The 16,481-nt window shown below is 45.1% G+C and overlaps 1 protein-coding gene across 1 annotated transcript in view; it reads right to left on the reverse strand.

Annotated features, from left to right (window-relative positions):
* LOC126474391 (ATP-dependent translocase ABCB1-like) overlaps positions 1–16,481 on the reverse strand; it is a 194,693-nt gene that overhangs the window by 26,398 nt on the left and 151,814 nt on the right. The window contains exon 18 of the mRNA XM_050101859.1: positions 7,039–7,198. Within this exon, the coding sequence (XP_049957816.1) occupies positions 7,039–7,198 (160 nt within the window). The remainder of the gene's footprint in view (positions 1–7,038; positions 7,199–16,481) is intronic.

Raw genomic sequence — 16,481 nt, forward strand, 5'->3', positions numbered from 1 at the left:
TTTGTCCAATGAAGACCCGTTAATCATCTGCATTTCTTCTTGGTGTAGCAATTTTAATGGCCACTAGTGTAGTTTTAAATCTTATGGGTGTCTTCAATGCAATGAAAAATCTACGCTAGCAAATTTTTAGGACTATCTATGAGGGGTTACGAATCTGTATGGAGCTAAGATACCTAGCTTTACTTAAACGGAATTAGTTAGCGGAGAAAGCTGTAAACTGTTTACGACCGGTATAATAAATACTCTTCACAGAGTCACACGTTCTATTGCTCACAGTTGACAGTGTTGATGTAGTTCAGAAAACTTCATATACTTGTACAACATCAGATAAAATAACTCCTACTTACCCAATCTTCTCTGCATTGTGCACAGAGTCGCAGTACATTCGCACTTACATACTCGGTGAGCAAATATGACTTTATCCGTGCGGCATTCCCTACACCGAAACACGTTCCCCATGCTAAACACTTAGCCGTTCATGTACCATGCTCGACTCCAATTAACACAGCGTAAAACAGTCCGTTCGGCTGTCGTTGTTGGCGTAGGAAGTGTTTCGCCTGCGTAACATATCGGTACTACTGTTATTAAAAGAATATAATGAAAAGAATTTGAATATTGTATCTCTTACTACTGAGGCTGTCTGCTATAAATATCAACCTAATACACACACATCAAAAAAAGTTTTGCATCATCCCGGTTCCCAGAATTTCTGAGGATATACCTTGACTGTGGATACTGTACCGCAGACAAAGTCCCTTTGACTGTTTAGAGATGTCATTTAGCCCGCCAAAAGATATAACCAACCATGCATGAGCAGCGCCAATTAGACGGAGGGGTTCCGACAGCCGATCAGTTCCAGTTCAGATGGTTCAAATGGCTCTGAGCACTATGGGACTTAACATCTGAGGTCATCAGTCCCTAGAACTTAGAACAACTTAAACCTAACTAACCTAAGGACATCACACACATCCATGCCCGAGGCAGGATTCGAACCTGCGACCGAAGCAGTCGCGCAGTTCCAGACTGAAGCGCCTAGAACCGCTCGGCCACACCGGCCGGCTCAGTTCCAGTCATTCCACCAGAAAGGAGGTACATAGCTCGTGTTGTCTGTAGTTCAGCCATACCTAGACGGTCAATACTGCGGTTCGATCGCGTCCGCATTGTTACTTTGTGCCAAGAACGGCTCTCAACAAGGGGAGTGTCGAGGCGTCTCGGAGTGAACCAAAGCAATGTTATTCGGACATGGAGGAGATACAGAGAGACAGGACCTGTCGATGACATGCCTCGCTCACGCCGCCCGAGGGTTACTACTGCAGTTGATGACCGCTACCTACGGATTATCGCTCGAGGGAACCCTCACAGTAACGGCACCATGCTGAATAATACTTTTCGTGCAGCCATAGGACGTGGTGTTACGACACAAACTGTGCGCAATAGGCTGCATGATGCGCAACTTCACTCCCAACGTTCATGGCGAGGTCCATCTTTGAAACCACGATACCATGCAACGCGGTACAGATGGACCCAACAACATGTGTAATGGACCGCTCATGATTGCCATCACGTTCTCTTCACCGACGAGTGTCGCATATGACTTCAACCAGACGTGTTTGGAGGCAACCTGGTCAGGCTGAACGCCTTAGACACACCATCCAGCGAGTGTAGCAAGGTGGAAGTTCCTTGAAGTTTTAGGGTGGCATTATGTGTTGCCGACGTGCGCAGCTGGTGGTCATGGAAGGCGCCGTAACGGCTGTACGACAAGTGAATGCCATCCTCCGACCGATACAGCAATGATATCGGCAGCATATTGGCGTGGCATTCGTCTTCATGGACGACAATTCGCCCCCCCCCCTCTCCCCCCTCCCATCGTACACATCTTCTGAATGACTTCCATCGGGATAACGACATCGTTCGATCAGAGTGGCCAGCATGTTCTCCAGACATGAATGCTATCTTACATGCCTGGGATAGATTGAAAAGGGCTGTTTATGGACGACGTGACCCACCAACCACTCTGAGGGATCTACGCCGAATTGCCGTTGAGGAGTGGGACAATCTGGACCAACAGTGCTTTGATGAACTTGTGGGTAGTATGCCACGACGAATACAGGCATACAGGCATGCATCAATGCAAGAGGACGTGCTACTAGGTATTAGAGGTACCGCTGTGTACATCAATCTGGACCACCACCTCTGAAGGTGTCTCTGTATGGTGGTACAACATGCAATGGGTGGTTTTAATGAGCAATAAAAAGGGCGGAAATGATGTTTATGTTGATCTCTATTCCAGTTTTCTGTATAGGTTCCGGAACTCTCGAAACCGGGGTGATGGAAAACTTTTTTTGATGTGTGTGTATAAATTTGTGTGTGTGTGTTTTCCACATCTCCTCTCCTGCTATGAGTTCCATGTCTCCTCCTAAACCACTGGACTGGTTTCAACACAACTTTGAACTCGTATCCCTTACTGTCAGGTAACTTTCGCTGTTCTGGAAAAGAACCATCACCTACCATAGGTCAGGAGATATGACGTCATAAGCACTGAGGTGCGTGAAGAACTTACTCACTGTGCATGATGTTTAAATTCATAACTTCTTTGCCACTAATTCTGGCCGCAACACATTTTTCAGGCAGCATCATATATTCCGCTGAATGTATGTACAAAATTATATTTACTGTTAAGAGACTCCTTCAGTAGTGTCAACGTAAGGAAATTCCTGACACTTGGTAGCGCTTTTGAAAGCTTTCAACTGCGAAGTGTGAACGGCTGTAAGCGAAAATAACGGAGATCTATAGAGCTATGAAGAGGTGTTGCCACAGACACGTTTAAAAATTGGCGATGTGGACAGGCGAAGCAGGTGTACTTGTGTATTTGTACAGTAGAGATATTTCTTTGTACGTGTGTTTTATAATTTCAAAGGTTTCCACGACGACAAGGAAAGGAAATTTTTTCGTTATTGCACTACACTTTCGTGTTTCCGCTTCTAATAGGAAACTGCCAAAATGGATACCCGGGTTATGCCGAATTTGTCAGCTAGTATACGTGTAAAGGAGTGTTAATAAATGAAAATTGTCCGTAACTCACTCTATCACTTACGTGATATCAGCTACAGTTGACCTTTATAATTAATGAGTGAGATATGGGAATGTGCGTTGTGGCTACCAGAGGCAGTAACGCCACTATGTATCAGAATGGAATATTACTTGTTGTGGAATTACGTTATTTTTGTGGTTGCTTATGTATTGCCTTTCTCAGTACCAGCTTCTTTATTAGGTTAATTATGGATTAAGTAAGGCCTTGTTGCCAGTCAGCTGGTTAACATTTCTTGATATTTATTTTAAATAAAGTTGTTAGCATGTGATGACAAAAACATCTTAAAAATACTAAATGAGTAAATAAATGGCAGCAGACTACCTACACATCTGATGTCAGGTCCTCACCCATGCGTGTTAGCACTTCAGTGAAATTTCGTACAGTACCTAGGGCACATCCCGCGTCTATCACGGCCAGAAGTGAAGTCCTGCAGAGCCGTTTTGGGGGGCTGGTGTCCGTGCGGCCCTAAAATCCACTATTCTAAATTGAGCCATTTAGCGTTTGCTAGATTCCCTGCAACAAGCCAGATCACCTCCCATTGTTGTAAAATACTGGCTTATTACTGATTAACATTCATACAAACAGTATCTTCCTTTAGCGGGAATATTTTTTAATTTCTTATTACTTCAGCTCCTTCACCGCAGTAATAGATCTTAACAACATAGGACACTCTATTTCTCAGCCCCAGTTTCTTCCCACAGTTCCTCCGTTCACTCATGGTTGCTGGAATGTGCTGGCTTGGCTTTGCAGGTTTCTCTAGCTGACGGGCTCTTCCCCAGCCCCAGCCGCCACGGTCAGTTTTGCCCGCTCAAGTAACAGCCCCAGACCGCAGTTTTCACGCAGAGAGAGGCAATTTCGTTACTCGTCCATCGCCCAATATTTCGAATGCCAGACGTGTCCTTTCTCCCAGTTTCAAGTATGCCTTCAACTTTGCCTTCTGTTACCAGCAGCAAGAACTAACGTTTTTCGTTCTCATGATACGTCCTAAATACTCATTGTTCCTGTTTAATTATATTGGACAGTTTGCAGTCTCTACTGGCACACTCGCAGGGTTCCTCATTTTCTCGTCCCTACCAACCACATTACTTTAAATACGCAGCGGAATAAACTCATCTGAAGTACATTGATCAGCTAACAAATGACAAACGTTTCAATAATTGCAACGAAATTAGCCTGGCTGTTACAAAAAAAAATCTGATACCTAATGTCGAAAATAGAAATCTTGAGATTTCATTTTACATGATTGGTATAGCGATAACCTACGAAGTCAAGAGCACTTTGGAGGAGTCTGCATGGTGTCCACTCACCGCAACACCCAACTGCGCATTATGTGCAGCAGTAGCTGCTGCCAGTTTGTTATGGTGAGTGGTGGAGAGTAAGTAGCTGTTGTAGTGCAATAACCTCAGCTGCCCTCACGTGTCTGTCTGTTCAGTTAAGCATAGCTCGTAACCTGTGTCCTCCACCCAACTGTCAAAAAATGGCTCTGAACACTATGGGACTTAACTGCTGAGGTCATCAGTCCCCTAGGACTTAGAACTACTTAAACCTAACTGACATAAGGACATCACACACATCCATGCCCGTTGCAGTCGCGCGGTTCCAGACTGTAGCGCCTAGAACCCAACTGTCCAAAAGTCCTATGCAGTGTTGCTGCTGAGAGGTGTGTGTGTGGAGAGTTGTGGGCAGGAGTGCGCTTCTATGCATTGTGCTGCTGAACTAGCAATACATTATACAACATTTACATTTGGAACAAACTTAATAATTCTTAACATGGTATATGTTGACTGATGTAAAAAAGATGCACCAATCCATACATCTCCCCCTTAGCGAAAGACTTTTCTTCTAAAGTACCCTACATTCTTCCCCAGGGTTCAAACTGCCTCCATCTCATATTTCATCGAAATCAATTGAGCGGTTTAGCAGTGGAAATATAACAGACAGAGTTACTTTCGCATTTATGATGTTAGTATGGAGTATACCTTGCTTTACAATAACGGCTTCCGAATACTTATTCCATCACGTAATCGTTTGCATTATGCCACGTCTTTATCTCTTAAAGTGTTTTAGTGCTACTGTTTCTCTACAATAATAAATCATTTTCCAATGTGTGTAATTTGTTATAGGATCCTAGAACGTCATTGGTCTTCAGGTAATATTTAATGAAATGAATTACGGCGACACAGATGAAACTTTGGGGTATGGTTTCCATGAAGTTTCCGTTGGGTTACGAAATGTTTCTTGTGAGGATGATAATAAAAATAATTTTGTAAGGCTCAATGGTAGCCTTCAGGTCTTTCACTTGGATGCCACTTCGGCGACTTATGCATTTCTAATCTACCCCAGTTATCTAGCCATGATACGGGGACCTACTTTACAGCGGAGTGCGAACCACATGTCGCGACTTCTCATATCATTGGGGGGTGAAGGCTATAATAAAAGTAAACTGAAGATATTCGTGGCCTGACTGGGATTCAACACCGCAAATTTCGGTTTCCAAGCACGCTTTTTATACCGCTAGATCTTTTGAAGACAATAACCCGGCATAGTGCTATAGAGTGCTTGATGTCTTACTCCGATCGTCACAAGCATGTTAAATAGGATGTAACAAAAATGTTTGCAAAATTACAAGTGTGCAAAATTTTAGAGTGTTTAGAAGAGATAAGCAGTTGAGTAGTCAGAGCAGATGACAGCCATGTGGGGGACACGAGTTCGATTCCTGGCACTGCCAGGGAGTTTTTCTTGCTTCGAAGACAGGGACTGGGTGCACTCAGCCTCATGAGGCCAAATGAGCTACTCAGCTACTCCACCGATCAATAGCGGCCCCAAGCTGAAGAAAACATACAACCAAAAACCGGGAAAGCGGTATGCTGACCACATTATCCTTCATACCACACACAGTCACACTGTTGGCAGAAGATGCCATGGCAGTCGGTCGGCCCCAAGTGACCCGCCCAAGATCAGAAGCAGAACTTTACTCTCTACTTTTTTTTAGAAGAGATAAAAAGAAACCCCTTTTACAGTTCACAAAAGCATCACAAGTACACTGTTTCTCCGATAGGGTTCCATCAAGACTGTGACGCTAGTGGTTTTCCAAGACGGTATCCAAACTGTGATGTGATAAGGAACATTGTTCTACAGATGTTGCTCAGAATGTCGTCCGTTTACATCAATGCGCGACTGATATCTGTGTGCGAATGACTATGTAACAGCCTCAACACTTCCAGGTGTTTCACGAACAATGTCTGCAGCTTCAGCCAAACGGACTACCAGCTCTTCTGCAGTGCCGGCCGATGTCCCGCACACCAAACACTTCATCTCTCACCACAAAAAGAAACCATGGAATTGAGGTCGGGAACTGGTGGTAGCCACAATGATGGCCCACCCTTCCCAATCCAACAACTGGTGAAAACAGTCTAAACGGTGTCTGTCGTCAAAGGTAAAATTTGGTGGAACCCATCATGTTGGAGCCATAATCGTTGCCTGACTGTCAGCGTGACATTCTCAAACATTTCTGGTAGTAATTCACGGAGAAAGATACGGTAATTTTCTCCACCGAATGTGGTAGCCAGAAGATATGGCTCAGTCAAACGATCGTGTATAATACCAGCTCCCATGTTTATGATAATTCTCTGTTGATAGAGGAACAACAATTTCAGCAGGGTCAGTCAATGTGATTCCTACGAAGCGGTCAAAACTACTGTGAACGTTGGGCTAAGTGAAGTCAAACGTCGTTTCCTACGAAGCAGTCAAAACAACTGTGAACGTTGGGCTAAGGGGAGTCAAACCTTTCATGGCTACCTAACGGGGCACCTGCGACTTTTTTGTCACACATGAAAGTGTTTGTTTTACTCTGCTGACAAGACTCTACAGTTCTGTTTACAAAGCTCCTTTTACACCTTCTACATGCCACTTTTATACGCAAGTATGATTTGAACGGCACAACTCACCCATGTGTCATCTGTAGGATAATGCGGGTCCGTTACCAAAGGTCGACGCTCCAACAGATTAAAGATTCTGGAAGCAGATCTTAGGCCTTTCCTCAATCTGGGACCGCAGGACAAGGCACTTGCGATGGTGCCGGTACCCCATATCAAAACTTCAGCCACTCTGGAAAAACAAAAGTATCGAGAAAATAGATTCACGCAATTAATCATTATGGTCTAAGTTCTCAAGACAGATCAGTTAAATAAGGTGTTTTTCCCGCTTAAAAAATAGTTAATGCACAGCCCACTAAGCGTATTCAGCTGACGCATCAGACTTGAGTATTAAGTGGCTTAACTACATGAACCATGGACCTTGCCGTTGGTGGGTAGGCTTGAGTGCCTCACAATACAGATAGCCGTACCGTAGGTGAAACCACAACGGAGGGGTATCTGTTGTCAGGCCACACAAACGTGTGGTACCTGAAGAGGGCAGCAGACTTTTCAGTATTTACAGAGGCAATAGTCTGGATGATTGGCTGATCTGGCCTTGTAACATTAACCAAAACGGCCTTGTGCTGGTACTGCGAGCGGCTGAAAGCAAAGGGAAACTACAGCCGTAATTTTTCTCGAGGGCATGCAGCCTTACTATATGGTTAAATAATGACGGCGTCCTCTTGAGTAAAATATTCCGGCGGTTAAAATAGTCTCCCAGTCGGGGATTACTCATGAGGACTTCGTTATCAGGAGAAAGAACTGGTGTTCTAGGGATTGGAGCGTGGAATGTCAGATCGATAGACACCAAACCCACGCCTACAACAATGTCAACTAGCTCCACTGATGATGAAGGGATTGAAGAAATGCATGATACGATAAAAGAAGTTATTCAGATAGTTAAGGGTGACGAAAATTGAACAGTTATAGTGAACTGGAATTCGATAATAGGGAAAGGAAGAGAAGGAAAAATAGTAGGTGAATATGTACTGGGGTTAAAGAATGAAAGAGGAAGCCGCCTGATAGAATTCTGCCCAGAGCTTAACTTAATAATAACTAACACTCGGTTTAAGAACCGTGAAAGGAGCTTATATACATGGAAGAGGCCTGTAGACACTGGAAGATTTCAGATAGATTTTATAATGGTAGGACAGAGATTTAGGAACCAGGTTTTAAATTGTAAGACAATTCCAGGGGCAGATGCGGACTCTGACCACAATTTATTGGTTATGATCTGTAGACTAAAACTGAAGAAACTGCCGAAAGGTAGGAATTTAAGGAGATGTGACCTGGAAAAACTGAAAGAACTAGACGTTGTAGAGAGTTTTAGAGAGAGCGCTAGGGAACTACTGACAAATACAGGAGAAAGAAATACTGTTGAAGGGGAATGGGTAGCTATGAGAGATGAAATAGTGAAGGCCGCAGAGGATCAAGTCGACAGAAGGACGAGGACTAGTAGAAATCCTTGGGTAACAGAAGAGATATTGAATTTAATTGATGACAGGAGAAAATATAAAAATGCTGGAAATGAAGCACGCGAAAAAGAATACAAACGTCTCAAAAATGAGATCAACAGTAAGTGCAAAATGGCTAAGCAGAGATGGCTAAAGAACAAATGTAAGGATGTAGAGGCTTATCTCACTAGGGTTAAGATAGATACTGCCCACAGGAAAATTAAAGCGACCTTTGGAGAAAAGAGAACCACTTGTATGAATATCAAGAGCTCAGATGGAATGCCAGTCCTAAGCAAAGACGGAAAGGCAGAAAGGTTGAAGGGGCATGTGAGGTCTATACGACGGCGATGTACTTGAGGGCAATATTATGTAAATGGAAAAGGACGTAGATGAAGAAGATGGGAGATATGATACTGCGTGAAGAATTTGACAGAGCACTGAACGACCTAAGTCAAAAAAAGGCCCCGGGTGTAGACAACGTTCCATTAAGGCCACTTATAGCCTTCAGAGAGCCATCCATGGCAAAACTCTACCATCTGGTGAGCAAGATGTATGAGACAGGTAAATACCCTCAGAGTTCAAGAAGAATATAATAATTCCAATTCGAAAAAAGCAGGTGTCAACAGCTGTGAAAATTATCAAACTATCAGCTTAATAAGTCATGGCTGCAAAATACTAACATTAATTTTTACATACGATTGGAAGAACTGGTAGATACTGAACTTGGGGAAGATCAGTTTGGATTCGGTAGAAATGTTGGAACTCGCGAGGCAGTACTGGCCTTACGACTTATTTTAGAAGATAGATTAAGCAAAGACAAACCTACGTTTCTAGCATTTGTAGACCTATTAGAAAGCTTTTGACAATGTTGACTATAATACTCTCTTTAAAATTCTGGAAGTGGCAGGGATAAAATACAGGAAGTGAAAGGCTATTTACAGTTTCTACAGAAACCAGATGGCAGTTGTAAGAGTCGAGGGGCATGAAACGGAAGCAATGGTTGAGAAGGGAGTGAGGCAGGGTTGCAGCCTTATCAAGCAGTAAAGGAAGTAAATGAAAAATCTGGAGTAGGAATTAAAATCCATGGACAAGAAATGAAAACTCTGAGGTTTACCGATGACACTGTAATTCTGACAGAGACAGCAAAGGACCTGGAAGAGCAGCTGTACGGAATGGACAGTGTCTGCCTGCCGTCAGCTTAATAGGCACAGATGCCCAGATGAACATTCCTGTCGCCAACATACATAGCCTCCATCGTCACGTAACTCTAGTACGGCGTAACGTTTGTCTGTAATCGCTAGCACAGACAGATAGCGGTCAAAAATACTGTTCATTTCGCATAATCGTTTTATAGATTTCCTAATAATCTGCGTTCGATACCTGGAATGAGTTTGGATTAAAGCTTTCACAAGACATTTAACTTGTTTCCGATAAAAGTCACAGCTCAGATGTCGCTAACTTTTTGGCTAAGGAAAAGAAGGCATGGCAGTCACTAATGTGTGGTTTTGCACTGCACTTAATTGTACTTCCGAGGCTCTGTTTTAATGAATTATGCTGCAGCTTCTTTATGAAATGCCTTCCTAGCCCGGCAAAATGGAAGGGTCCCTAAAAACATGGAATTCTGATCCACTACATGAAAAAAGTTACTAATCCATTGCACAATGATATATTTTTATGAACGACTTTTAGGTTCTGCTGTTTCTGGAGCCATATGTTTCATCTTCGTTCATCTTTAGGGAGAGCAAAATGTCAATCGCTTGTACTCATTTCCTGCGTCAGATACTAGCACTACTATTTTCTAGTGTGATTACTTTAAAATTTGTTCAGCAGTTGAAGATTTGTGTAATCTGAAGGTAATTCATACAGTTCGTTATACATAAATATTATCGTCTGGTGAAAGTTGTTAGAAATGCGTATACATTCAACAGACAGACTGGAAGTACACACTCACAAGAACGAATTTATCTAGCACTTGCCTCATAAATATTTGGCAATGGAGCTAAACAAATTAGTCTTACCGTATTACGTCCCAATTATTCCCCGTTTCGGTGTTTTTTCAGCGCTTAAAACAGTCTGTTTCTAGTTTGGTTAATACAATTAGGCCTCCACGGTATTTACCTACGAAAAATATCCTTTCTATAACGTGAATGAGTCGTGTGTGCTCTTTTGGACACATCCAAAAGAACTGACACCACACATTCATATAACTGATCTGCATGGATGGGCAGTGGGTCCACCGACTCCAATGTGGTTGCACAGATGCGTCCGACCTCCTATGGAAATCTCATTGTAGTGAGCATGGATGAACGGACAGGCAGTCCTGGTAGTGCACTCCGTGGGAATGTGAGTAGAGCGGCAATGTGTGTTCTTTTGGACACATCCGAAATAACTGACACCACACATTCATATAACTGATCCGCATGGGTGGGCAGTGGGTCCACTGACCGCAGTGTGGATGCACAGATGCGTCCGACCTCCTGTGGAAATCTGAGTGTAGCGAGTATGAATGAATCGACAGGCACTCCTCGTAGTGGCACTCTGTGGGAATGTGTGTAGGACGGCGGTGTGTGTTCTTTTGGAAATGTCCGAAAGAACTGACACCACACATTCATATAACTGATCTGCATGGATGGGCAGTGGTTCCACCGCCTCCAGTGTGGATTCACAGATGGGTCCGACCTCCTGTGAAAATCTGAGTGTAGCGAGTATGGATGAATCGACAGGCACTCCTGGTAGTGGCACTCTGTGGGAATGTGTGTAGGACGGCAGTGTGTGTTCATTTGGATGCGTCCAAAAGAACTGACACCACACATTCATGTAACTGATCTGCATGGATGGGCAGTGGGTCCCTGCCTCCAGTGTGGATGCACAGATTCGTCCGACCTCCTGTGTAAATCTCAGTGTAGCGAGCATGGATGAATGGACAGACACTACTAGCAGTGGCACTCCATGGGAATGTGTGTAGGCCAGCAGTGTGCGTTCTTTTGGACATGTCTGAATGAAGTGACACCCCACATTCATATAACTGATCCGAGTGGATGGGCAGTGGGTTCACCACCTCCAGGGTGAATGCACAGATGCAACCGACATCCTGTGGAAATCTCAGTGTAGTGAGCATGGATGAATGGACAAGCACTCCTGGGAGTAGCACTCCATGTGAATGTGTGTAGGCTGGCAGTGTGTGTTCTTTTCGACACGTCTAAATGAAGTGACACCCCACATCCATGTAACTGATCCGCGTGGATGGGCAGTGGGTCCACTCCTCCAGTGTAGATCTACAGATTCGTCCGACCTCCTGTGGAAATCTCAATGTAGTGAGCATGGATGAATGGACAGGCATTCCTGGTAGTGGCACTCCATGGGAACATGTGTAGGCCGGCAGTGTGTGTTCTTTTGGAAATGTCGGAAAGACCTGACACCAGACATTCATATAACTAATCCACGTGGACGAGCAGTGGGTCCACCGCCTCCAGTGTCGATGCACAGATGCGTCCAGCCTCGTGTGGAAATCTCAGTGTAGCGAGGATGGATGAATGGCTAGGCACTCCTGGTAGTGGCACTGCGTGGTAATGTGTGTAGGCCGGCAGTGTGTGTTGTTTTGGATACGTCCGAAAGAACTCATACCACACATTCATACAACTGATCTGCGAGGATGGGCAGTGGGTCCACTGCCTCCAGTGTGGATTCACAGATGCGTCCGACCTCCTGTGGAAATCTCAGTGCAGCAAGCATGGATGAAAGGACAGGCACTCCCGGTAGTGGCACTCCGTGAGAATGTGTGTACACCGGCAGTGTGTGTTCTTTTGGACATGTCTGAAAGAACTGACACCACACATTCATATAACTGATCTGCTTGGATGGGCAGTGGGTCCACCGCCTCCAGTGTGGATGCACAGTTGCGTCCGACCTCCTGTGGAAATCTCAGTGTAGTGAGCATGGAAGAATGGACAGGCAATCCTGGTAGTGGCTCTCCATGTGAATGTGTGTAGGCCGGCAGTGTGTGTTCTTTTGGACACGTCTGAAAGAACTGACACCACACATTCATGTAACTGATCCACATGGATGGGCAGTGGGTCCCTGCCTCCAGTGTGGATGCACAGATTCGTCCGACCACCTGTGTAAATCTCAGTGTAGCGAGCATGGATGAATGGACAGACACTACTAGCAGTGGCACGCCGTAGGAATATGTGTAGGCCAGCAGTGTGCGTTCTTTTGGACATGTCTGAATGAAGTGACACCCCACATTCATATAACTGATCCGAGTGGATGGGCAGTGGGTTCACCACCTCCAGGGTGAATGCACAGATGCAACCGACATCCCGTGTAAATCTCAGTGTAGTGAGCATGGATGAATGGACAAGCACTCCTGGGAGTAGCACTCCATGTGAATGTGTGTAGGCTGGCAGTGTGTGTTCTTTTCGACACGTCTAAATGAAGTGACACCCCACATCCATATAACTGATCCGCTTGGATGGGCAGTGGGTCCACTCCTCCAGTGTAGATCTACAGATTCGTCCGACCTCCTGTGGAAATCTCAGTGTAGTGAGCATGGATGAATGGACAGGCATTCCTGGTAGTGACACTCCATCGGAACGTGTGTTGGCCGGCAGTGTGTGTTCTTTTCCAAATGTCGGAAAGACCTGACACCAGACATTCATATAACTAATCCGTGTGGATGGGCAGTGGGTCCACCGCCTCCAGTGTCGATGCACAGATGCGTCCAGCCTCGTGTGGAAATCTCAGTGTAGCGAGGATGGATGAATGGCTAGGCACTCCTGGTAGTGGCACTTCGTGGTAATGTGTGTTGTTTCGTTGTTTTGTTGTTTTGGATACGTCCGAAAGAACTGATACCACACATTCATACAACTGATCCGCGAGGATGGGCAGTGGGTCCACCGCCTCCAATGTGGATTCACAGATGCGTCCGACCTCCTGTGGAAATCTCAGTGCAGCAAGCATGGATGAAAGGACAGGCACTCCCGGTAGTGGCACTCCGTGAGAATGTGTGTACACCGGCAGTGTATGTTCTTTTGGACACGTCTGAAAGAACTGACAAAACATATTCATATAACTGATCTGCTTGGATGGGCAGTGGGTCCACCGCCTCCAGTGTGGATGCAGAGTTGCGTCCGACCTCCTGTGGGAATCTCAGTGTAGTGAGCATGGAAGAATGGACAGGCACTCCTGGTATTGGCACTCTGTGGGAATGTGTGTAGGCCGGCAGGCGTGCAGAGATAGTCCACGCAGGGGCGATCACACTGTGTGCCGGAGGGCGTAGTAGTTAACGTACCTGCCCAGTACCAACAGATGCTGGATTCGAATTTCTCTCTGATAGAAGTTTTCACTCGTCATCGCTGATTCCGCGTAATCTTCCTATGCAGTGTACATTATTAATTCCTTTTCCTTCTCCCCGGCACCTCCACCTTTTATTATTTGCGCTGTGCCAAATCTGTTCACACTCATCCAGATGGTATGACCAGATGCTGCAAAAATATCCAATATTCGATTCTAAACGATGTGTGTCAAAGAAATTGTTAATGTGTAATTTAATGAGTTTGTAGCTATCAAAGTCGTGAATATACTTAATCTGAAATGTGGGACATATAATTAGACACAGTATTAATGAAGATAATTAAAAATGTTCTGTCTCACTAACATGGAGGGCTTTGTGAAGTGAATAGTAGAATTGGTTAGGAAGAAATTCAGGTAATGATACTGGAGATCAGTTGACGTCGTAATTGTGATGAGATAGTAAATATCTTCTAAAATAAGGTGTATCCTTGTTGCACATGAAACTAGTAGCAAAGATTCGCGATGTTTCGACAATGAGATAGCAAGAGCAATATAAAAGTGTGTTAGTGTTAAAAGAAGAATAAATATGTTCACATAGTTTGTGTTGTGAGAATGGTAAAGAGAGGAAATTGCTAGATACAAGAACTATAGGTAGGGCGTATAGATAACCTGATAAGTAGATTTAGATATAAGGCTAATAGTGACTTTGTGTTTGGAGGTTAAGATATTGGAGGGATGGAATGAGTTCCAAGCAGAATGAACTAATGTATTAAACTCACGAAAAAGTAGAGAAGCTTGGAAATTAGGTAAATGATTCGGATGCTACACGAATCTCCCGAATAGCTACGCGCGTTAGCTAGCCGCTTCCGTGCTGCGGGGACTAGGGCAGGTGCACTGGCCCCAGATCTAATTAACGACAAGGGCCAGCCAGCCTGGACGCAGTTTCGCACATCAGATTAAATGAGTACCGGGCTGGTGCCCGCATTCCGCCTCAGTTGCACGATTCGGAAACATTTAGAAAACCGGAATGAAATTCTCATTCTGCAGCTGAATGAACGCTGATATCAAACTTCCTGGCAGAGTAAAACTTCGTGCCGAACCGGATCCCGAACTCGGGACCTATACCTTTCGCGGGCAAGTGCTCTACCGACGGAACTACGCAAGCACGACTCACGCTCACACCTTTACCTCCGCCAGCACTTCGCCTCCTACCTTCCAAACATCACAGAACGTCTCCTGAGAAACTTGCAAGAGTGGCACTCCTGGAAGAAAGGACGTTGTGGAGACATGGCTTAGTTACTGGCGGAAGTAAAGATGTGAGGACGGATAGTGAGTCGTGCTTGGGTAGTTCCGTCGGTAGAGCATTTGCCCGCAAAAGGTAAAGGCCCCGACTTCGACTCTCGGTTCGGCACATAGTTTTAATCCCCCAGGAAGTTTCATTTAAAAAACGTCCGTGCATTTTCACATAGGATAATACTGTATGCAGGCAGTTGGGTTATACACATTCCGTTCCAAGGGGAAAATGTGGGCTGACAGGAAGGGTGTCCATTCACCCTCAACTATAACATTGCCAAATCCAATAATTACGAGGGGCGTTAAATAAGAAATCAAATATTTTTTCCTCGACAAGTTTCCTTTGAAAAAAACGCGGAATTTGTTGAGGAACATCGTGGATTATTTCCACTACAGCTTCCACAGTTTCATGAAGCTCCGGTAGGGCACAGGGCAATATATAGTCTTCAAAATGGGTTAAGTAAGGCAAGGCTGGTACGTTCCAAGCAGAGAGCTGTCACTGAGTTTTCTACTTTTCTTTCTTTTTTTTTGCGGGAAACAGGAGCATTGCAGATATTCATAGGTGCTTGCTGAATATCTGCGAAGGCACGGCAGTTAACAAAAACACGGGGAGTTAACGGGCGAGGCACTTGTCATCATCGCAACATCGCGGAGACCTTCCCTGCAGGCGCCCCACATCTGTAACTAATGCATTGTTGGAACGTGCGGACACTCTCATTCGAGATGATCGGTAGATCACAATGAACCACCTCTCGCTGCTCAACTGGACGTCTCTGTTGGTAGTGCTGACACACTGGTCCACCAGTTTGGGTACCCAGAGGTTTGTGCCTGCTGGGTGCCGCACAGAAGACCATGAAGAGCAACGATGGGCCATATGTGCAGAATTTCGTATTACGATGCTGATCGTGACAGTTTTGTCGGACTTTGTTACAAGCGACGAAACATAGGTTCGTTACTTCGAGCCGGAAACAATACGGCAATCCGTCGAATGGCGCCACACCACCTCTCCTCCGAAGAAAAAGTTCAAAGAAGCACACTCAGCAGGTAAAGTCTTCTGGGAATCTGAAGGGAGTATTCTGTTTTATGTCCTCCCTCATGTTGCAACTACACTCCTGGAAATGGAAAAAAGAACACATTGACACCGGTGTGTCAGACCCACCATACTTGCTCCGGACACTGCGAGAGGGCTGTGCAAGCAATGATCACACGCACGGCACAGCGGACACACCAGGAACCGCGGTGTTGGCCGTCGAATGGCGCTAGCTGCGCAGCATTTGTGCACCGCCGCCGTCAGTGTCAGCCAGTTTGCCGTGGCATACGGAGCTCCATCGCAGTCTTTAACACTGGTAGCATGCCGCGACAGCGTGGACGTGAACCGTATGTGCAGTTGACGGACTTTGAGCGAGGGCGTATAGTGGGCATGCGGGAGGCCGGGTG

Source organism: Schistocerca serialis, chromosome 4, assembly GCF_023864345.2.
Source record: "Schistocerca serialis cubense isolate TAMUIC-IGC-003099 chromosome 4, iqSchSeri2.2, whole genome shotgun sequence".
In the NCBI taxonomy this organism is placed as follows: domain Eukaryota; kingdom Metazoa; phylum Arthropoda; class Insecta; order Orthoptera; family Acrididae; genus Schistocerca; species Schistocerca serialis.